We start from the raw sequence: 24649 nt of genomic DNA, 5'->3' as shown, positions 1-24649 counted from the left end.
ACTGCTTCCAGATTTGAATGTTTCCTCTAAGGATAATAACCCATATTGTGATAAATAACTGACAGATAAATGTATCATGGTAAATTTCCAATATCGTGATAATCAGGAATCGGGATGAAAAGCTGTCTAGCTGACCGGCACACAGTCTTATATTGATTTCCTGATTTATTCTGAACGAAGGGACAAGGGGGAGGAGACCATGGCTGAGGGCTCAGCTCGCCTGTTGTTTCCCCCACAAGAAAAGGTTAAACTGGATGTGTGGAAATAGTTTAGATTCCAAAATAAAGAACAGGGGAACAAGGTGCCGGTATGTGATGTAATGAATATGTGTGTTTCTTAACAAAATGTAGGTAAAGTGATTCTATGAACACAAATGATGTGTTATTAAATGCCTTCTCAGCTGCCATCTTGTTCCCCGTCTGTCCTATTCCTTATTGTTAGTTTTATAAATCTACTATGAACTGCTGCTGTGATGATCCTTTTTGGTTAACTCTGGCTCATTAACAGTTGCTTTTTGTTGAACAATGACTACTGCACCATTGAATAAACTGATAAAAGGAAAAAAACTGTGATTATTAGAGTAGTTTTATTAGTGATTAATTATTAAAATGTGAACCTGCGTGTTTTTTATCTGTCCATGAGTACTGCTGTTAAAACATAAAGCTGTGGATTGCCATACACACTTCCTTCACAAAGTGTGGAGTATCAGTTCAGAATGAGATGAGGATGAGATTAATCCTCCCCCACATACATTAACAGAACACTGTATGTGTTGATACCAGCACTCTGCGATACAGTGACCATTTTTTAAATGGTGATGTCTCTCACACACACACACACACACACACACACACACTCTGGCACACACAGAGCCCCCCCACCAGGTGAACAAACAGACCTGTAGAAAGCTACTTAAAGAAGTTCCCTGCCTCCAATTAGCATTAATAGCACTTAAACCGTGGGGGAAATGCATGGGGGTTTTGGTATGCTAATCAAAGGGCTAAAGGAGTGATCCTGGGATAAAAGAGAGCATGAAGAATAGGATGAGTGAAACAGAGATAGACAGGGAGGCAGAAGAGAGGGGATAAAGACGGATCAGACAGAAAGAGGCAAAGTGAGGGTGGAAAAGAGCAAAGTCTTCAAAGGGCTGCTGGAGCTGCTCCACTTCAGGGTGGCCTGAATACTCCTGCTTCCTGAGGGACGGACCCTGGCCTTAAACAGCCTGTGAACAATCCGCCTATCAGGGACTCTGTTATAGCTTTATTGACTAACAAGCCTGGGGTCATTTTGGTGTTAAAGAGATTGAGAGAAAATCAACTCCCCCCCCCAACCTCCTTCAAACAATGAACTCCCGCCTGATAGCGAACTTCCTCGAGCACTTCAACAACAAAACTTTGCTATCGTTCAGTCATTTTTGATGACAGCCAGTCATTGTTAAAGCTGATTAAAAATACTCAACAATGGCCATTAAAGGGCCATTCTGCGTCCCTGTGTGCAGGTATAGGTTGTTCCCCTTTCTGTTTTACCGCACCCTCCGTTGGCTCCAATGGAGATAACAAGTCTTAATGCAACAGCAAACAGTCGAATGGCGCGCTGGGGCCAACGTGATTAATGTGTCCGATTAGCGAGCTCACAAACTTATCGGGGAAGGTAAACGGTCCGAGAGGGCGTGTGGGCTGGAGTCCGTCAGCTCATATCAGACCCTTATGGCCCGCAGCAAGACTAATTACACTAATTAATGGGTCAAGCTGATAACTCCAACAATTGTGTATCTGTAGGAGGGGGAGCTGCACTTCAAGGCATCCACACACACACACACACACACACACACACACACACACACACACACACACACACACACACACACACACACACACACACACACACACACACACACACACACACACACACATAGATATAGGCTACATATACTGCTTTACCATCTCTAGAGCTAATATAGTAGACTACCAATGATAAGTGATTAAGTAATTAAGTCATTTGTCAAATCCAATCTCTTGAAACACTGTGTCCCAAATCCACACTACTCTCTAATTCTGAGCAGGTTTTGATTACATAATATGTTCACATTGTAAAAGTGACAAAATCAGAGGCAGTATGTGGACTAAAACTTCTTTTGAGTGTGCTGTTGATGTACACTATTCTCCCACAATGCAATGCACAGTGAATATGGAAAAGCTGCTCTCATCTGGAAAGAAATCACTTCAGAAAACTGCTGCTTTGCTCTTTGTTAAGTTTGTGCTAAAGTCACAAAAACCAGCATACTACACAGATATATAGCATATAGTGTATATAAAGTACAGTTAATACACAGCATAACAGTAGGACACAGCAACTGCCTCTATATTCAACCATCCTGCAGGTGCACAGACCTTGAGAAAGTACACATAATAAGAGTATAAAAATGATACTCTTATTGTATTTACAATACATATCAAGCTTATATATTATGAAAGTGCTCAAGTCAAAAGGTGACGAGAGAAAAGTCTGAGACATCAGACGTCTGATGACTAAAATATTTGTCTCGCCAGGTGTCTTTGTTTGGTCTTTACAGGTTTTTTTTTTTTTTTTTTTACAGCAATCACCTCCTGTGTAAAGTTGACACAAGGATACTGTTTTCCTGCTCGCTCCTCCACTCCTTTGTGTTGCTGACCACATCTCAGATGATACATGTGTGTATGGTCGCACATCGAGACCCTCTAGCACCCATTGAGAGCTCATTCATTCATGCTTGGTTTAGGGTTTAATGTTTGACTTGGCGGCTGTCACATTACTCTCATGTGCTCCGCCGGTGTCAGCTTGTTTGTCTTGCAACAGTAAAAACTGGCGATGTGAGCACAGGCCCTACCTATACTGTGTAACTCGGCCTCACCCAGCAGAGGGAGAGGCTGTCGGAAAATACATTACTGTGCTCTCCAAGATACTGTATATGCACACGCTTCAAATAAAAAGAATCAAACAACAAAAAGCTGTGTATAAAATGGAAGTTAAGATTTTGTTGGTAGTCCAGAACACCAACCTGCATCCCCAGGACCGGACACGCAGTCCTGGCATGGATTGCTTCAGGCCAGACATCTTTGTCCCACATTCTCTTATCTCCCCATGAAAAGCTATTACCTTGTTCTACATAATGACGAATAAGTGACAGGCCAAACAGTGGGCTATTTGGGTGCTCGGTATTTAATGAGGGCAATATAAACTTGGGAATATAGGTAGGGCAGGAAGCCAAAGATAAGAGTCATAGTATCAGTGACATGAGGTCAAGGGTGGCAAGGAGCATCATGGGATGTTGGAGTGGCCATTGCCGGGCTGGGATTGGCCAAAAAGCCAGAAACTGTGGGTTTTGAACGACTTGCAGCCTCTACGGCTATGTTTGTTTGCCGTTGTCAGGGGGCGGCAAAACAAAACACAAAAAAAAAAAAAAAAAAAAAAAAAAAAAAAACACACAAAAACACACACACAGACCTACACACAGACCACACACAGACCTACACACACACACCTACACACACACACACACACACACACACACACACACACACACACACACACACACACACACACACACACACACACACACACACACACACACACACACACACACACACACACACACACACACACACACACACAGACACACACATGGATTCAAAAAGATCAGCCAAATGCTATCAATAAAGCTGAATGTTTGCCTCAGTTTGTAGAGCTGGGAGGCTCGCAGGCACAACATTGGCATAGTGCAGTACAAACAGAGTGAAATGCCATCAGTAGCTCATGGCTCACAGCCTGCTGGGGTTCAGCTATGACATGTTCTGCCTTTAGCTGCTCTAAATGAAGACAAGACGACACAGATGGCATCTATTTAATCCTCTCTGTGTAAGATTGTTTTGAACAAAGCCTCCCTCTCACTGGCATCTTCTCAGACAAGAGGCAATGACACAAGACAGTGGACAATCTTCAGCTATTATCGCCACAATGGCCCCTCATCATTTTCACAGGCTCTCTAGTCGTTAGAATGATGGATGTGCTGATGGTTGTAAAACAATGTTTCTGTTCAGTAGATTATCCTGTAACGCTGAATCCTGTGGCCGCGCTCAGCCAACACGAGCCACACACTTACAGTGTCTCGGACGCAGTGCTTTAACCCAACATTGTCCTTTAAGTACATCTGTGATGCTCCTTAAATGGAGTCACGCGCCTCCACTCCAGTGCAGCATGGCTGTTCACGGAGCAGAGAACAAGAAGCCTTGTTCATGTAGGATGCAAACACGGAGCTATAGGACTAATGTATTCACAGTCAAATACACAAATACACATGCAGAGAGGGTGACATCATTCCAACAGGCCTTCAGAGGCCAGGGGTGTTGTGTGAAGAGTGTTGTTCACAGAACAAAGACAGTTACTGTACACAGGAGAGTGGACAGTGGGGGCACTTCCTATGAGCTCAAAACAAGTCTCGAGGAATTCTCCACTGCGCTGACAATTCTCTCGTATGTACTTATTAACAGTTATTGAGGAACTGGCAGGGAGCCATTTGTGTCACTTCACCAAAATTTTCTCTCATCTGAAGGGCGAAGTCATTCCGTCTGGCATCGGCTTTTAAACCTCCCCCTTCCTCTTTCACAAACCTGTGAATGTTGTAGCTTTCCCCAGCAAGCAGGCAAGACACTTTCTGGCTTGTCCTCGCAGACATGCAGCTTTGGAAAAGGTACGCTAACGTGCCAAGGTTGATCCCAGGGTGCTTCCCAAACAGTGAAGACACAACTGTTTACCAGTTTCTGCCTCCTCACTGGCCTCACCTCCTGACCCCGGGGCCACACTCTACTTTTTTCCATGTCTAGACTTGACAAACACAGATCCATGGGACTGGAGCCATGCTGTTCTCTCTAGCACCTTCCCATCGTTCTCATATGTGTTTGACGAGAGGTTTAGCTAAGCATTGTGATAATTGGAAAAAATACATGCCAGAGAAATATGTATATTTGCACTGAATTTTCCCAGCTGTGCATTTTAAGGTTGTTGGCAGTCAACTGCTCTTTTCCAGCTCAAATTATCCTGCGTCCAAGTAACCACCAAGAGCCTGCAATGAATCCATTTTTGTTGCAGGTATACTGATGTGGCTAGTTCCTTTCAGTCGTGCTCGCAGCAATGTTCTAGGGATGGCAATGTTGGTCGGACCACCAATTTGGTCCAGACAGAAATATCTCAGCAACTATTGGATGGACTGCCATTAAATTTCATTCATGTCCCCATAAGATGAAGTGCCTTGCTCAAACACGCCGGAACAGTAGCTGATGAAGGATGGGAGATCCACATTTATATATCTGTGAACATGTATGACGAGCAACCTGTTGTGTTTCTAGTAACACTAGCTGTACCTCACTACTATCCACATGTCATATAGTGTACATATCTGTACCGTGGCTCCTCTCCACCACTTTCTAGACAGAACCATTGGAGCATCTTTTCTTCCACAGCCGTTGCACAACTTCCACAACATCTCTGCTGCTCTGAAATCACTCAAGATTTGTCCACTGATGGAGTTGTACCGCTGCTGTGATGTCACTCAAAATCTCCCTCAAAGGCTATTCCCAGTAACCATGTTACAGGCAGAATACATTCTTCCACTGCTCCCTCATTGTCCACTGCATTTCCTCCTGAAGCTGGGGTCCCGATTCAATTTTTGCATCGATCTTGTGCAAAAAAAGGACAAAGAAATCAGATCAGAGGAGTACTAAAAGCTTTCCTCTAAATCAATCAAAATATATGAATAAGTTACTGGTGCCTTAGTATGTTTTAGGGGATATTACTGTAGTTATGCCACTCCTAATATGAAATCAAAAGTACCATAATGTATAGTAAAACTTACAATTATTTTCAGTCAAATGGCCATGCTGCAGCCAATGCAAAGAAAATGACCTAATGGGTTGTTGCAGTCTCAGGAGGAACTATGTCTAAATAACTGATTGGTTTCTGATTAAAAGACTCATCTATTGTCTCCCATGAACTGGTTGAGAGAACTAGTAACCATACATGGGCTCCTGTGTATGAATGTGCATGAGTCGTCCCGCAGCAGCCGACTGGCTCCAGGTCCAACTGTGACAAGGTCCGGGCAAATTCCTCACCCTGGTGCCCAAGCACTTAGACTTGTCACGGCCAACTTTGACGGACGACTTTTTGAAAGTAAAGAGATATGCATTTTACAGCTTGCAGCCGCTTTTAGCGCTGCAGGGGGAAGGATTCACGTGCGTATGTGTGGGGACAGAGACGTATGCCTGCCAAAACTGGATGGATGTCCATTTCAAAGAGGGAAAGCGAGCTGCTGGCTGGAGATGCTTCAGCTGTGGTTACTTGGTAAAAATAGAAAGCTGGAGATACAATTTTCTGCCTTGTGGCTATAGCTAGGTATGTACATCAGTCACTTTGTGTTATCCAATCCTTAGTTCATCCTTGACAGCACGTCTCATTTTCTGACAACTTCTTACCCGCCACGGAACAACAGACAGAATTAACTTGCAGATTAAATGCTTGTGACCAGTATTGATTTATAGATTTGAACAAAAGTGAGCCGTGTGCGTGCATGAGTGTGTGTGTGTGTCAGCGAGGGTGTGTTCTGATGGCCTGCATTAAAAAGAGTAATAACCTCACAGATGGTGAGGGGCTGGTCCGGAGCAGGCTATGTGATGGAGAACAATCGCTGAGGGTTGATTGCTCAAGGAGCACAAGGCAGACCTGTCAGGGGGAGGGGTGCCAGTGTGTGTGTGTGTGTGTATGTGTGAAGTGGGAGGAGGGGGTTGTTTAAGTTTAACTAGGCCACTGCTACCCATTACAAGGCTGACAATGATGTGGTTTGTCGCACGCACAGAGTAGATCAAATCAGATTTCATATGCTGCTCCCGGGTTTCATCTATTTGATTCATCATCACCTCAAGTATGTAGAAATCATTTGTATTCTTCCACAGCAGCACATTCATTCCTCCCTGTGGAGAGATGATTCAGTATTATATGGATAGGTGCAAAAGTCAGCCAGTGTAAAAGGACAATAAATCCACCTGTCACTTATGCAAAGTGATGTAAATGGGGTCCCTGATTAAGACACAGAGTCATTTAAAAAACAGGGACTGGCAGAACCTTGACACATGCACTCATACACACACACACCCAGTCCTGAGCTCTCACACTACACATGTATGCACATACACACACACACACACAATCTCATACACACGCCTTAAAACCACTCACACATACACACACGCTTTGATAGCTCTATGTATCTCAAGCCCTCTCACTCTCACACACACACTAAAATCCCCCGCCGCCCTGCGCCTGCCACTAGAGCAGTTTATCAAGTAATTATTGTTTGATTACAGCGTTTCATTATCTGCACTGATTGAGTCACAACCGACGGCAAAGGTCAAGCGCCATTAACGCGCTGCTCCCGAAACATATTTCCACGCCGGCCGCGTGTTTGCCCTCCCTCTCCTCTGAAAGGGCTAATTGCAAATGCATTTGTTTGAGGAAGAGGAGAGGAGACCACCCGCTCGTCTCCCCCAAGTCCCACTGAGACGGAATATCAATGCTGCCCAAAGCGCCCGCACAGCAACACACACACACACACACACACACACACACATATGAAAAAACATCGCCATGGGAGCAGTTTGGGGCCATATCCAATCATACTTAACGACTGATACCCATCAAACACAGATCCAACAGCTTTCATAAAACCATTCTGGACAATAAGAGGGTGATTGACTCCTTCTGATTTTACATATTAATAATGAGTCCTTATGGCCAAGATCTGGTCAGCAGAGTCACTGCATTTACCAACATGTAAATTCACCCTGTGGGTGAGAACTTAGGCTTTCTTCATTTCTGAGGGATCAAGTCTTCCTTTATAATTTGAAAACGGTCTCAGGCTAAATAAACCCTTTCAAACCCGTATGGCTTTTTAAGTCTGCATAAAACTGCACGGTAATCCATTCAACAGTTGTTTAAGCGCTTGACCAAAAAACAAAAATCTCATGGTGGCGCTACAGGAAAGGTCAGGGGAAGTAGGATTCTTCCTTTACGGACCATGAAATGCCAGTAAATCCAACAGTAGTTCACACTGTCACACCTTGAGCCATGCTGCTAAATAGAAACTCAGGACCTGATACATTGCAGAAACATCAGACAGTATCAGAAAATCAGAGAGCAGCGTTGTGCTGGAAGACAGTGTCAGTAGTGTAGGTGCACAGGTGGCTCCATACCTGGGTGGGAACGAGATCTCCAGTTCATGCAGCCGATCCTTGAACACCGACAGCTCTTTGTCATACTCTAAAAGCTGAGGAGAGAAGAAAAAGTATAGGAATGAGGAGAAGTTTCAATTATTACTATTTTTCAACATTTTGGATCAAGGGAAAGTCAACTGTGTCAGTGCACCTCTCTAAGAGTCAGTTAGCACAAACGCTGCAGGCCTCTGAGCAGTTCTCGGTCCTGCTGAACAGCTTTCGGGATTATGAAATGGTCCGAGCGGTGTGTATTTAGGCTTTAGATTTGTCTTCTGACAAATAAGTAGATTATTCCCAACAGACACGTGCAATTGAAGGACAATTTGAAGGGTTAGGGTCTTCTCTTCTGACAGTTTAATTCCATGTTTAATATTAGCTGAACCTAGAAGTCAATACTCGTCTATCATCAGGCCTCAGTCTCAGTGAGGGGTGGATAGGAGTAAGCCAAATGAGAGTTTAGGAGAGTACAGCAGGAAACATCTTTAGCTCCATTTACTTATTTCCATGTTCCTCACGCTGGCAGAAATTGACAGCAGTTGACCAGTTGTGTGTGTGTGCGTTACTAGCCCTGTCCTACTGGGGGTCTATCTTTCCACACTGACAGTGCATCCACACACTCTTCATCAATCATGTCTCCTCACCCAGCTGTACTCACTCACTAGAGTGTACACACACACGTCCCCCAATTTCCCCCCTTTCACAAAACCCATAAATCATTAGTGAAAAGTGCAATTAGCGGCTTCTTGTACACATTAATTATCTGGGAGATGAACAGGTAGCTTGGGCACCTGCATGACTGCCTCCCTGAGAGACTGACAGCGACGTTTCCCAGCAACCCCCCCGAAGGACCTCGCAGCAGCCCCACCCTTTCCTTTCAGACAGGAAGACATGGAGATGAAGCCGGGACATGTTTGTTTAGTGGTAAATTGGGCTATTGTACATGTTTCAAACACCAGGCTACAATTATGGCCTGATGAAGACCTCATCGTAGACACCGTGAGTCTGACAGCGGTTGTATAGGCAGCTTGACGTTAATGACATTACATTGGTGTATTACATGCAGCAATATGTTGATGGCTACATGATGAAATATCAGCGGAGATGACGCGGTGCACATGGGTAATATTTGGAAGGACGTCCTGACAAAGTGGAGACATGGGAGGAGGGATGTGGATGTCGTATGAATATTATTATATCAGCGGAAGGTAACTACAGTCTTCCATCTACACTGACATATTTATGTTGTCCATGTCTGGCTGTGTATGCGTTGTTTGTCTTCACAGCACTGTTGAGCACACATGTATAAATAAGCCAAAGTCCAGAATGTGCCTTCGCGATGACGCTCTGTGTGTTTGTGTGTATGTGTGATTATGTGTCAGTGGTGTAGAACAGTGGCCATTACTTCCAGGCAGAGGGGCCTCCCAGACGGAGTCTCAGTGGTTCAGGAGGGCAGATGTGTCGCATTTATCAAACTCACAGTGCCGGGGTCACAGGAGAGACTCACACACTGTGGATGAGGGATGGCTGAGCAGGGGATGCAACCCCACGCTCCACTGTACACCCCGTTTCACCATCCACCCGCTGATGCCTTCCTCTAGTGAGTGTGTGTCTGTTACAGGCCTACCAATACTGAAGTATTGACGCCGATAGCAATATCTGTAATCTGATAATTGTGAAATTTGAAACTTAAAAACAATTCAGATGATGGAGTGTTTCCTAAAACCAAGCCCTGTCTTTAGTTACAGTTGCTGCAGCTTTCCATTCTCGCACCATGCAGTTTACAATGATAACAATGGCAGATTTACCTCCTGAAAATCTTCATAATTTTTGAAACAATGAATTCCTGATTCCTGATGGTAGACAAAAGCAGGCTTCTCAATTCCTAAAATCGTTTCACAAGCATATTTTACTGTTTATCTGTAATATGAGATTGTGTGTGACCAGGCGAGCCACCATCGTTTCCTGCTACGGACAAACTACACAGCCAATGAGAGCAGCTCAAATCACAGTACGTCACCGCCGCTGGCTCCATGGTGACGACCATAACGCCAAACTGGAGGCTTCAAAACGGTTCTCCACAAACCGATGGGTGACGTCACAACAGGTTCACACAAACTATTTAATACATTCTTTACACTTCTGCTCTTGTGTGTTTTAGTTTGGCTGTAATACACACAGATACTGATATATTTGCAGTAAGCTAATCTCATAAAATGGTGGGAAGTTAAAAGTTTGTGTAACAGTAATTATACATATATGCTTAAGCTGGTATGATGGCGAGTGCTCAAATCAATAATTGACAAAGGTCTATAGGTACACATGTGCATCATGTTGACAGGTGTGATTGTTTGTTTGAGGTAAAGCAGCTCAGATAATAAGTGAGTGACACAGTTTAAACAGCAGAGGATGAGCAACATATGGCTGTGTGTATCTACGGTGTGTCTTTAGTGGATGTTGAGTAATTCATTCAGGTGAATGAAAACCCTGCAGCTACAAATTTCACACTACATTTCATCCCAGGTCAATTAGGCATAATGCTCTGCGGCTCTGCTAGGTCAGTGGCTTAAAAAAACTGCTTATATTGGTTCAAGGCCTCGTGACATTATAAAGCCAGGAGTAGTTTGTCAACCAGAAGTGACCTTGGGAGTTGTGGAGGAGGTGGTGTGAGATGATGCAGCTCCGGCAATATCACAGAGGGAAAAAGATGAAGAAGTGTCCGGGTAAAAACTACCCTGTCACGGGCTCAAATTTCTGACTTTGCTTGGATGATCAGCACGCTCTTAAATCAGAGAGGCGGTGATAGTTAAGAGGCAGGAAGTTGAGGGGGGTAAAAAAAAAAAGGGAATACGAGGTATTTGGCCCCCAACTGTCCCTCTCACTGTCCCTCACACCTGTAATTGTGCTTTGATTTACGCGTTGTCAAATATCCTCTGCGACAACACCTGCTGCCATTAAAAGCCATCAATAAATGTTGGGGTGAAAGGTCATTTAATTTGATTTTTACACCTCACACTTGGCTTTCATTGCAGGAGCCATATTTTTCCTTCTTTTTATGGGATCTTCATTATTTTGTGTGGAAAAGCGATAAACTGTCACTGACGGGGGGGGGATGGTCGATTGGTGTCAAGAGGGGCCAACTCACACCACAGTACCCTGCACCTCTGAATGTCCATGTTTATTAAATTATGCAGAGGGGAAGGAAATTAGACAAAGATTGATATTTAGGACAATCGTCAGAAAATATCAGAAGAAGGAAACTGACTTTCACAATAAGAGCGCAATTTGGACTTTTTTTCTGAACTCAGAAACATTGTTAGAACCAGCCCATATAACAGTGAATAACGCTTACTGTACATGTATGCTATCTATTCTGATAAGGCTAAGCAAGCAGTCAATACTTTCCTGAACCATTCAAACTAGAGGCGAGCTAAACAAAGAGACAACCAGGGACCCAATACAGCATCAGTTTATATAAATCCTATAAAGGTCAGATTTCATTTAGCATGGCTTCTGTATTGCCACTTAAGAGCTTTGACAGGAAAAAAAACTTTAGGCTGGAGCGGCATTTGTTCTTTATTTTTTTATGTCCTTTCATGTTTAAAACGTCTGTGGGCTTTTGAGTAATGCTGAGGACGACGCAGCCAGCATGACAAGAAGAAGCACGCCAGACAGAAAGGTTCATCACTTACTACAGCTAGTACACAAACACACCCTCCTCTCCTGCCCCCCCCCATCTGCCGACACCACACTGATAAAGTTACAATAAAGAGATACTGAAACAAAATCAATGGGGATGGAGGAGGGGGACGGCCCCTGCGGGTGTGTGCTCCAGGAGAGGAAGAAACAGTGCTGGTCTACAGATGCACAAACATGCACAGTACGCATGCGTTCACACACACACACACACACACACACACACACACACACACACACACACAAACACACACACACACATACACACACACCACGCTCCTCCCATCTCTCCACCGGAGCAAGGCCCCGCGGTGCCCCTTGACGCCACGAGCGCCCGGAAAATTTAATCTTTCCAAATACTCATCAGGGCTCTCCATCGTCCTTCCGTGACAGCGCCGGGGATAATTAATTATACAATTTCGATGGGAATATCGACTAAACAAACCTATTAATCATAGCAAAAGTCAATAGGCATGGACACATTCAATCATGTCCCGGCCAATGATTACTCCTCTCAAAATACAATAATTATTTTCAAGAGCTGCCTCGAATTAAATTTCTGTCAAGCTGGTACAAGTCTTGCAGTTGATGAAGGATGCAATGGATTTTTTTTTTTTTCTTTCCCCTTGCCCAGTGGAGGAGTGTGTGGAGGGACATTTATCCTTTTGGAAAGGTAGTTTGTTTTATAAGGATCATAACATGGTGTGTTTAACTAGACCATGACCATCAGATTATCTCTGATGCCCCCATTATGTCATCCATCTTGTCTGACTTGGTGAGGAGGAGGAGGAGAGGGTGAGGGAGGGAGGGAGGGAGGGAGGGAGAAAATCGGGGGGAGCCTCAGCCTCCTGCAGCTACAGTTTCTACACATTTCTGCTGATCAGATTCAATGATTCTTCCACGTCCAGCAGCACAATGTGTAATGTCAATATCTGCCGGTATCTGCCGGTGACGTCCTTTTTCTGCTACTTTTATCACCAGTGCTCTGTTCATATGCTTTTATTTAGGAAAAATAACACATCCGATCTAACAAAGGCCAGAAAACTTCAAACAAACCTAAAGGGAAGCAGTTGCGGGGTAAATTCCTCTACCTCCTGAGTTTTGTATGACTGCGTTCAGCACGCAAACATAAAGCAGAGCAATGCTGAAAAAGAGCGTCAGTGCTCAGCAAACCCTGCATAAATTAAGATGAATTACTTGCTTAGGAGCCAGATATCGATATATATTGTAACATTGAACTTCAATGCAATAAAATACAGTTGGGTGACAATTTCAAGGAAAAAACACAAACGTCCTAGTTTCTGGACCCCTCTCAGTTCTCCCATAGGTGTTCAATTGATTCACATCATTTTCTTTCTCATCAAACCATTCAATGACCCCTCGTGTCCTGTAAGAAAGCATCTGAATTTGTCACGTTTCTCCACTTATTCATTGGTTTTTACTTTAATGGGTCACCTGTCATGTTCCACTATTATACATTACATTAGACAAAACCTTTAGCATGTGGAAAACCAAACAACAATCAATCAACAATATATTTTGCTCTATTATTCTATTTCCTCAAAATCAAACAAGATATTGTTATGATATAAATCCAGTTAAAGTTTATAAAAGATAAAAGTGAATTTTTCAGAACTTATATTGTCACATTATGAAGCCAGTGACATACAGTCTGGCCAGTGGCTTCACAGTCCATTCTGCTGACGTGTAGGTGTGTGTGAGAGTGTGAGTGTGTGAGTGTGTGAGTGTGTGTGCGTCCTTCATGGGGACTTTAACAAGGTCCAGCTTTGAACTACTTAATGTAATATATAGCCATATAAAAGTTGAAGTGTGTACCGGGTGTTTTCCTTTTCCAGAGATTTAACACTCATCTCATCTACACAGTCTCATTTAAAAGTTATTCCAAAGACATTTGGCCCCACAGGGACAAACCGAGCCTGTGTTAGGCCCAAGCGATGTGAGTGCATCAACTAAAGCATCTGCATGACTTATCACAAACAAAACTGAAATGTAGCAAATGGCCATTATTGCTATACAGTGGAGTCTATAAAGTTGATAAAAAAGAATTTAATTTGTAATAAATAAGTGTAAGTGGAGAAATGTGTGAGTAGATGAATATACAAAAGGTTAGGAAGCAAAAAGGTGACTTACTGAGGTCCCATTGTTTTCCCGGAAAACGTCCTGGTTGACATAATTAAAAAGCTTCTTTTCAAGTTGAAGAACAACCTAAATCAGCGGCAAGAGAGAAACGGTGCTCTGATTAATACCAATACTAATGTGAACTGCACTTTGTAATTAGAGCACTAATGAACAGCAGTGTGCTGCAGTGGCAGACAGCACTGTTAATTCTACACCAGTCTTCACAGCACTTTACACTGCATGTTAACACAACCTGTAATAGCTCCGGTTAAGGCATACGGCAAATATAGAACTAGATTATTAGTATTTGAAGGTTTAATTACAAGTGCAGAAGTTCAACAGGCAGTCATATATGCATCATAATATCTTTACTAAGGACTGTTCAGACCAGTGTTCAGTTAAACTGACACAATCAGTGGGTTTGCACCCAGAGAGCCGAGGGGTTAAAATGGAGGGAGCTATTGTGGCTGTATAACCATTTTATGCAACGTTACACTTCAACGCAATATATATACACATTACATACATACATTGTCACAATCTAATCTACAGCAGCAATTTACACATTAATGTAGTAGTATGTCATCATACTTTAAATACATTTTGCTGATAATACTTGCACACTTTGAATTGTACTGGGGTATTTTCACAGTGTAGTATTAGTACTTTCCCTTAACTAAAGGATCTAAATCTTGACTATACTGCGCAAACTTGCTGTTCAGTTAGCGGCCATTATTGTATATATCAACTAGAGTTCACCAGCTAGCCTCTAGCACTGCCTATTTCACACAGGTGAACTTCTCTGCGCCACTTCCTGATGTTTTATTGATATCTGACCAGTGTCAGGATAACAATATGATTTATATTCAGTTATAAATGTATTTTCATTTTAATGAGGCTGTGACATGTCAGTATTAACGCAGTATATCTTACCTTTCGGTCGTTGTCACTTTCTCGGAATATTAGCTTGTCGACCTCATTGGTGTCTGCGGCTCTGACTGTCTGCATGGTGGCAGTGGAGCAGAGAGTCTGGAGGTCAGAGAGGAAGAGAAAGAAAAGAAAGCCAAGGTCAGATCCTATTAGGAATACATGCTAGGTGTGCGTTCATAATAAAAAAAAGATAAAAGGAAGTTGCTAAAATGGAAACATTTATGAATTTATATTTATTTCACTGTTCCCCAGGTAACGTAAGTATAGCTGACCACACACACACACTCACACACACACTTTGTACAGTAGTTTATAATGCTCTGAAAGCAACCGATAACAGCAGCCATTGTACCCAACAGCATGCACTACACTGAGCCGCATTTGAATGATTTTTAAAGAACCGTCCCACAAACTACCACTTCACTGTCCCTTCTCTTTATCAGGCTCTATGTACTGACCCCATGGACTGTGTGCATGGTTAAATTCCCCTTTGTGGACTCTTTTAACAATTAGTTAAACATTCGACCATCTGTGTTTGAAGACAGTTGAATGAGGTAATCCCCCGGCCAGTGGTTCCCATACCGCACGGCAGAGACTGGGTGACCTGATTGAAATTCAAAGCACAGATTAGATAATCGGGTCAAGCCAATATAGCGAGCAGAAAAAGGCCCTTTAGACTGAAATGTCACAAATCAGTCCTGCTCCGGCCACGAAGAAACGGCACACCAGATTAGAACAAACACCATGCCCTGAGAGAAAGTGGAACAACTCTCTGCAGCCCCCCCACCACTGCCTCAGCCCCATTCCTTCATGCTCACCCCCCACCTCCCCTCCCCAAAAGCAACTTTCTAAAGCCCTAACAAATCGCTCCATCTTTCACTCATTTAGGCCATCCAAATGCAGGGTCAATATGGTCCCCTGGCAGCCAAATGCTAATGCGCTTAAGTGCGCTTAAGCAGCTTTGTGCAATGAATAGGCCAAAGAAGGAGCTAGTGAGAAGGGCAAGAGATACTTTCCCTGTCAAAAAGTCATTGTAGCCACAGCTAGCAAAGACAACCGCAGAAAGTCATTTTTTACCATCTTTGATTCGCGCCAACAGAACAAAATGTGGCCATGTGCTGTACTTCCTGTTCAATACAATATTTATTCTATCAGCTTCAGATGTAAGTGAGAACAATGACAGCCTTTCTACATAGTCTAGTGAAGGCTGTAAGCTTGTAATATTAAAAAAATACTTTTCGTAAATGGCCCTTAAAGGTTTTGGATTCTACAGGCGTCAGGGTCTTGTAATTCTTCCAAGTGAGCCCCCTTCTGTCGTCCGCTTTGCAAATCCAAAAGTCAGTCGAGCAGAAATCCCTGGGCACTTCACAGCTACCTCTGAGGCCAGAAGCTCACACTGCTTACTGGCACAATACGGCATCAATATCTAAAGGACAGCAGTAGCCCCGTCCATTCATGTTCAAATGATTCTGATAATCCGGTAAGCGGGGCTCGGAGCGAAACACGTTCATCACTAAACATGAATATGTCCTCTGGTACACCTACATGAGTAAGTACATGCAAATACAGGTTTGAGCAGATAGAGGGAGCATACATATACTTTCTACTTGGAGAAGAGGGGGGTGACATCATTCTCAGTGAGATAATTGAAGCACAGGTTTTGTATTCATGTTAGCCTACACCTTGTGCCAAGAGTGCCACTGCAAGGGAGGTTCAATTAGGAAAAGAAAGGCAATTAGCTAATGCTTCCTTTTCTTGTGGGAAAATGTCTTTTCCCATAACTATTACATTCTGAATTTAACTTTTTTTTTGCTTCAGGGAAACTAATGGTTTTAAACTTTATATTGGGTCTGTTGTAAGAGCGACAAAGAAGCTGAAGATGATCTATTTAAACTGTGTTATCGCTCAGTGTCTAACTGAACAGGATAAAGCTGTTTTCTGTTTATATAAAAAAAAAAAAAACTAAAGTTGAGGAGTGCAGCAGATCACCACTGGTGTGGACGGTGCTTGAGGTATCCTGGGTGGGACTGTTGAACAGTGCTGGATGTTGACATGTGGCTCATTGATCAATACATAAGTTCACTGAGTGACCAATCAGTGTGTCGGTGCAGTTGGAGTTTGATTGCACTCGATTGATCACAGCACTCCTACTGTCGCCCTCTGTGAGAAACACCCCCTCATCCAACACACACACACACACACACACACACACACACACACACACACACACACACACACACACACACACACACACACACACACACACACACACACACACACACACACACACACACACACAGATTTCAAGCCTCAGTCCTCGCTCATCCCACTGCCTCTGTCATAAGATCAGCCCACCAAACACCAAGATGGGGAAAATGAGAACCCCATGCTGTCACTTAAGACCATATCAATGCAGTGATGTCTCCTTCCCACTGCCAGCAGAGCCCAGGTGCTTGCAGAGAATCTCTGAACAGATCTCTCCTTCAAAGCTGCTGCCTCCTAAGCACATTAAACATAGACAAGCTCTCACTGACCACCCTAAATGATATTACCAAAATTCATTTGTTTGCAATTGGTTCCTTATTTAATACATGACGATTAGTCAGAGCGAGGAAGAGTGGAATCCAGGCAATGGGAAAATATTAACGGACGGCTGTCAGGAAAAGCAGCTGCAGTCCAGGGGACAGTAGGGATGTCTTTACTTCTCTTGGCTCTTTAACTGATCCCGCAAAGTGACTTGGCATCACATCTCTGCATTATGGGTCACAGGTCAACACTGAGTGTTTGTAGAGGGCCAGAGGCCGGGGGGCTGGGACGAGAGGTTGCCGAGGAAGGCGCTGCCTTTGTGCATCAATGGAGGATAATCTCATGACTGTCGAAGGAGGAAGCGGCTGTTTAAAGGAGCTCTCTATTCCAGCTGCTCTCCTTAGAAGAGAGGTTAAAGCAATCTGTCCCACTTCAAAGACCAAACACACACACACACATTCAAGCCTTCTGTCTCTGGCCCTGCCAACAGATGGAGGGGATCCACTGTGCCCAACTTAAACACTAAGAACCCCACCCACAGCACCATGGCATTCCTGGCCATGCATATCACACACAGAGCTGTTTTACATGTCAACATTTAAAGAAACAGACTAATGGAAAGGACACACAGGAAAGAACATTAATGAGGTTTAAAAGGCCGAAAAATATTCTCTGCTGATTCTCACTGGCTTCTTAATCTACATTTCCTTACAATACAATCATAATAAATAATAATAATAGATAAAAAGAAGGGACAACTTAAAAGGGTAAGCATTATATATATATATATATATATATACATATAAAAAAAGAAAAAAACTGTTAGTTAGACTTTCCTGCCCTCTCTGTGGCACTTTGGTTTCTACTGAACATGTAAATCTTCACACATTTTTAGTTTAATAAAAAAAAAATGTCATAAAACAGCTGAGCACGGCAGTTGTTGGCAAATGTTACCTGAAACAGGGGTAAATGGTGTATTTACTGGGGACTATATATTTTCAGCTGCTATTTTCAGATTAATTCACATTTGGTTGGTGATTATTTACAGCAGTGTGACAGTGTATGGGAAACTGACTAAGTAAACTACAGAGTGTGTTTATATGGTAATGCAGGAATGCGTCAGCCAGAGCAACAGTATGCTCGTTTGGTTTTGGACAACAATGGAACTCTATGGCACAGAGGAAGAAGATGTACATTGTTAGTGGGATCCGTTAAAGATTTATTTGTATACTTGTGACTATTTGTTTTAGAATATTACACAGTATATTTCATTATAGTGTATGGTTTATGGCACTTGGACATTGGCTCTGGCAACTCCAGCCCTTTGAGCCATGATTTGAGATCCTGTTTAATTTAATATTCAACAGCCTGTTCTTGGTTGACTATATGTGTATTCACTGCATGCCTTTGTCCATATTGACTCTGATACAGACACAGTAATGTTGAAACATCAGTCTGGTTAGTTGATGTCAGTAAAGTTTGTATTTTTAGTGTAATCAGAATCACAATCTGCCAAAGGAAGTAGAAATTTGTGACATAACAGGGTCCCAGCCAATGCAAATTCATCCTAACTCCTCTGTGGTTTATGTTCCTCCCTCCCCCCAATCCCACACAATGATTCACACTATTCACTAAACTGTCATCCCACCAATATAATAATCCACTGAGTGCATTTAGGACTCAGTGATTAAACCTCAATTAGGTAGAGAGAGTATAAGACTGTGTGCAGAGAGAGACAGAGGATGAGTGGACAATGAGCTAACTATTCATTCTTCATTACCAGAGGCAGGGGACAGGGGCTCCCCTTTGTGTCAGCAGGGGCAGTGGCATTGTCAGAATGCGCCATTATTTTCTCGCTGCCACGCAAAGCGGGGCCTGCCAGCTGAGTTAAGGTGTGCCAGCGGGGCTGGCAGGTTCAACGTGAATTGCTTAGCACTCCGATCACTTTTCTTCCGTTCGCCACCGTTCATCACGCCCATCCCGCATGCATGATTGCGACATCTGCCCGAGCCGGGTAAAAGGGGGCATCCAAAGTAGGCAACAACAAATTCGGCCTCCTGCTTTCCTGCCAGCTATTACACAGGAAAGCCAGTAAATCAGCTATGACCCTCCCCACCCCATCTGACTGGACACAAGCCAGAGTTATCCACTCCTCTCTCCCTGTGGCCGGCTAATTTAATGCTTCCAAACACTGTGGATTCATCATTGACACACAGAGGGACAGGGATTCAACTTGGAGGAGAGGTGAGAGTGGACACATTATCACCCGCAAAGTTAGCCTGTGTGTGACCCAATGGTCAACAGCTGACCCTAGTAAACCTGGCCTGCGTCACCCCTAACAGAGAGTAACACACATACACACTCACACAAACCCTCACCCCTTCCCATGAACTCGTTGAGCTGTGTGAGAGCTGACACTGAGGGTTTGACGGCAGTGTGTGCTTCGTAGGAGGTCTCCTAACCTGCCACGCCCTCGCCAACACTGAGAGGTAAGAGGGCGTGCAAGGTAGTGATAATGTGCCCTATTTATCTTGTGCATTATAACATCTGGGAAACTTCTCTAAAAACAATGGCGCGCATTGAGGGCTGCCATTCTGGCTTTACCTTCAGAAACTGGCCAAAAGCATTTGTCCTTTCGGAATGGATAATGGACAGGCCACAAATCATTCAGGACAACAGGACTGAGGGGTGTGTGCGTGTGAGAGAGAAACTGAATGTATGTGTATGTTTTGTGTGTGTGTTTTGAGTGTGTGTGTGTGTGTGTGTGTGTGTGTGTGTGTGTGTGTGTGTGTGTGTGTGTGTGTGTGTGTGTGTGTGTGTGTGTGTGTGTGTGTGTTCCCCCCTGGTATTTAACTTCTCTGCTGGCCCATTCTGCAGGGCCCCGCAGGACAAATTGCCCTGCATGGTTGTCTTTGAGAGGCAGTGCAGCGCGTAGAGAAAGGGACAGGGCTGAAACACAGGGAACAGGCCTATAAAAATTCATCACTTTGACCCCGGCGACCTCCCACTACTGGGGGGTTGCACACACACACACACACACACACACACACACACACACACACACACACACACAAATGCACGAGCACAGACTTGCTCACTCACTCACACTCATAGTCAGAGCTGGGAGCAAATATTCTGAAATTATCTCCAAACATTTGAAGTTAAAGATTCATACTAACAGAAACACACAGTAGCTTAAACAAGACAGACTGAGCCACTGCAATGTACTAAGCCTCCTGATCTCTCTGTCTCTTTCCCTCACACATGCACACCAGCAGACACAATGGCCATGCAAAAGCCTTCTACACAGGAAAAGGCCACCAGATGCTTCATTGTGACTGTTTCTCTGTGTAAAGTAGTGGCAGTAAAAGGAGGGTGGGTTCTCCTGAGGCGTATTAGTCCCAGTAAGAGGAGGACATTGTCTCAGGCCGGGCTCTTGACACATTACTGCCACCTGTACAAAGAAAACCTAATGAGAGATTTAATCTGAGAAACCTCCCCTGCCACTTTTAGTCAGCACTTTGAAAACCAACCGCGGCAGATGTCTGCAAGACTGTTTAACGTACCGGTTTCTCTTAACCTCTCAGTAAGGCCATGCATGCTTAAATTGCTCAATAGCCACCTTAATGTGGCATTCATTTGAATGTTGTTAGCTGCAGTTGTTATGTTTCCAAAAGGAGGCTTTGTGATCCGAAGGAGCAGTCAGCAGTGTGGTGGCCATTCATGTGGGTTTTTTTTTTTTTTTTTTTTTTTTTTTAAACGCCTCAGACTTAAAAAGAGCATTTATCCCATTAATGAGGAAACAAATTCACATCCAACCGTGAAGCAATCATTGTAGCGCATATAATGATGGCCAACAGAAGAGCTATTGATACAGACTATAAACACTTACTAAGCACCGGAAAACACTGCACCCTCATTTAATTTACCTGTTCCGCCGTAGCCAGGCTGGGAATCAATTACAGGAAAAAGACAGTGAGGTTATTTGTCGTTGCTGAGTCAATTACAGAATATCGAAGACCCAATCAGTGATTGGTGATTAGTGATGGTCCAATAGGAATGCAGAGTCTGTCGAGTTCATTACTCTGGTATTCGATAAAGCCTGGTTAGCACTACCAACAAGACCAACTACAAATATGCAACAGAGATTTTACCAGTGAACATTTTATAACACAGAGCTTTCCTTTTTCTTCTCTGGAGCAACAGTCGAGCTACCAGAGCAGTTGATGGCTTTTTCAGGCAGGCAGGTGACCAGCTATCTTCCTCCCAGTGCGCACTGGGAGGAGAAGACCCCGGTGAGGCACAAAACGCTCCTCACACACAAAGAACATTGATTCATTTGGAGCACCACCCTTTAATTTGTTTGCACCATTTCATCTAAATGATGTGCTTGTCCACCAGGGTGAGAGAGAGAGGTGTAATTCAGCCGAGAGGAAGGTACAGGGGGGCGGAGGAGGGTCTTGAAACCCCACCACAGGGCGCTAGGCAACCATCTAGTGGGTGGGCTTTGTGATACATTTTACCAATTTTTCATGCCCATCCCTCTTGATGTGACCCCACTCAGGGCCTTTTATGCCCCTGACAGCTCTGCGCAGGAAAACATGCTGCCGCTCTGATAGCATGAAATCGGGAACAAAGACCCCCAGGGAGAGGAGAAGGGGGCCACCGAGGCACGCTGTGCTCCGGTCCCGCCTGGCTCTGGACACAAACAGATGTTAGGCCAGCCCCGGCTCTCTCTGCCCCCTGAAAGAGGAGGCCCTGTCGGAGAAATGGGCCTGAAATGCATTGTTTTGGGCCTTCTCTAAGACAAAAACCGGAGCCACTCCTTCTGAAAGGGCCCGGCAATATGGCCGTCACAGATAAATCACACAAGGGGGAGTGAGAGAAAGGCCCATGAATTCTTAATGTGGCCCTTAATGGGCCCTCTTAAATATGATGGGATATTTGTGTGTGGATGTGAATGGAGCCCAGTGACTTTTAATGTCACAGGGCAGAGTTGTTTAAAAGCCCATGGTGCCAACACTGGGTTTACAGCTGTGTTACAATGAGCCATTCTGTAGGAACATCACTCTGCTGCTGACAGTAAAGATTCACACTGTGAAACCTGTAGGCCAAGTTCTTTAAATAATCCTAGCACTTGGACTGGCTTCTTCAACAACAGCAAAACACTGTATCATCACTCCTCTGTCTCTTTTTCATTTTGCAAAGGAATCAGAGTCCACATTACATTATTGCCTGATTTGAATAGGAACTGTGACCGTCATGTTGAGTAGGCAGTGAATTCAGCCATACACAGCCACCCTTATAGAGACTGCTTCTTTGCATATGCATTACAACAGACTATAACAATTAAAATGCTGCAAACAGCAATGGAGACGGTGTGTGTGCCTGTCTGAGCACAACCCCAAGAGACAACGTGTGTTATCTTGACAACCCCTCCATCCTTCAGAGGGGAAAAAAAACAATTATTGTGCTCTGTTCTACAAAGACTGAGGACTGTATTAGTCAAAAATAGACTGACATCATACAAGTTGGACACTATGTACCAGGCACAAAGAGATCCCTATCCTTCACAGTTTATGCCACATTTCATCTGGACTAAATAATAGCATCACTGTTAGCCGTTGCTGTTCCCCCTTGTGATTTCAAAGGCAGGGAGACAACAGAAGACAAGACAAACCATCAATAAAGCAAGAGCTAAAGAAAGACTGAGCTGGAAGCCAAAGTTGATTATTCATGATTTATAGAGAGATTACAATGTTTAGAAAAATGGTGGATTCAATAAAAAAGACATAGATTGAGTATTGAGTCCATTTGAATTTACAGTCTGATCGGATTATTAACTAATTAGATTTAGAATATTTATAGTGTTTGCATAATCTTGACAACCGCATCATGGTTACTAATAAATGTAATATATGCAGAGACGTATCTCGATCATTTTAAATAAACTAAATCGATTAAATTGTGGTGTATGAAACATTTCGCATACTCAGCTTTCTTACTTTCTTTCTTCTTCTTGTCTGGTGTCCTTACACAGACAGAAGGCTCGGGGATATTTAAGGATGCATCATCTTACAACATGCCATGCAGTTCAGTGTATGTGTGTTTGCGACATACCCCAAGGCTAATATACTGCACATAATCTGCTTTACAGAACCAATTCAATACAAGAGTTTTTGTGAGAATTCCCTGAAAGAGACTAAACATCTTGTGTCTTTTCTTAGGTAGTATTCTCCCTGTTCTTTTCAAGACAATTTAAAAATGATTTAATGTAGAGCTGAAACCATCTGCGACAGTTTTGATAATAAATTAATTGTGTAAGCAATTTTTTTATATATATTTATATATTTACTGGTTTCCAGCTTCTGAAATATGAATATTTGATGCTTTTCTTGTTTGCAGTGACTCTTGGACAAAACAAAAAAAGCTATTTACAGGTGTCACCGTGAGCGTTGACCCAACAATTTCTCAAGAAAATAAAGCAGATAATAAACGAACATATGCTGCTGAATGCTAAGATACGGTTTTTGATGAAGAGGAAATAGCTGGACAGGATGTTAAAGACAATACACAACCAAACAGAGAAGAGACAGTTTTGGGGGGAAAAGACAGAATGGAAAGAGGAGATAAATAACTGAAAGAATGAGTGACTTTGAGTGAACATTTCTAAATGGAGTGAGTGAGAACCACAAGGAAATGAATGTATTCAGGAGCATTTTAAGCTACTGAGTTTAATTTTTACTGGTGTTATGCAATATTTTAATTACAGACTTTGCTTTTAGAAGAACCGCTCTATCCCCCCAAAAATAAAAGATAAGAAAGAGGCTGATACATACACCACAATATTTAGAGCCATAAACATGGCTAGAAATCTCCCTTTATGCATCTAATGTGCATTAATATGATAGCCGACGAATCTTTCGTGGATTCCTCAGACATATTGCAGGTTGTGTCAGCCAATCTCAATGTCAAAACTTTATAACTATAAAACTGAAGAAGTGCAGCAAGTTTGGAGTAAAAACACTGCCTCCAGCTGAAGAGGACATCAGCGGCGAACGATT

The 24649-nt window shown here is 43.3% G+C and overlaps 1 protein-coding gene across 2 annotated transcripts in view; it reads right to left on the bottom strand.

The window, feature by feature from the left end:
• The window catches only part of LOC127372569 (inositol polyphosphate-5-phosphatase A), a 138325-nt gene that overhangs the window by 7271 nt on the left and 106405 nt on the right, over window positions 1-24649 (bottom strand). For both annotated transcript variants that reach the window (XM_051416465.1, XM_051416474.1), the window contains exons 10-12: window positions 15063-15158; window positions 14142-14216; window positions 8277-8350 (exon numbers count right to left, since the gene is read on the bottom strand). In XM_051416465.1, the coding sequence (XP_051272425.1) occupies window positions 8277-8350; window positions 14142-14216; window positions 15063-15158 (245 nt within the window). The remainder of the gene's footprint in view (window positions 1-8276; window positions 8351-14141; window positions 14217-15062; window positions 15159-24649) is intronic.

The sequence above is a fragment of the Dicentrarchus labrax genome, unplaced genomic scaffold (genome assembly GCF_905237075.1).
Source record: "Dicentrarchus labrax unplaced genomic scaffold, dlabrax2021, whole genome shotgun sequence".
Lineage (NCBI taxonomy): Eukaryota > Metazoa > Chordata > Actinopteri > Moronidae > Dicentrarchus > Dicentrarchus labrax.
The sequence above is the reverse complement of the archived record's forward strand: the minus strand, read 5'-3'. Positions and strand labels throughout refer to the sequence as shown.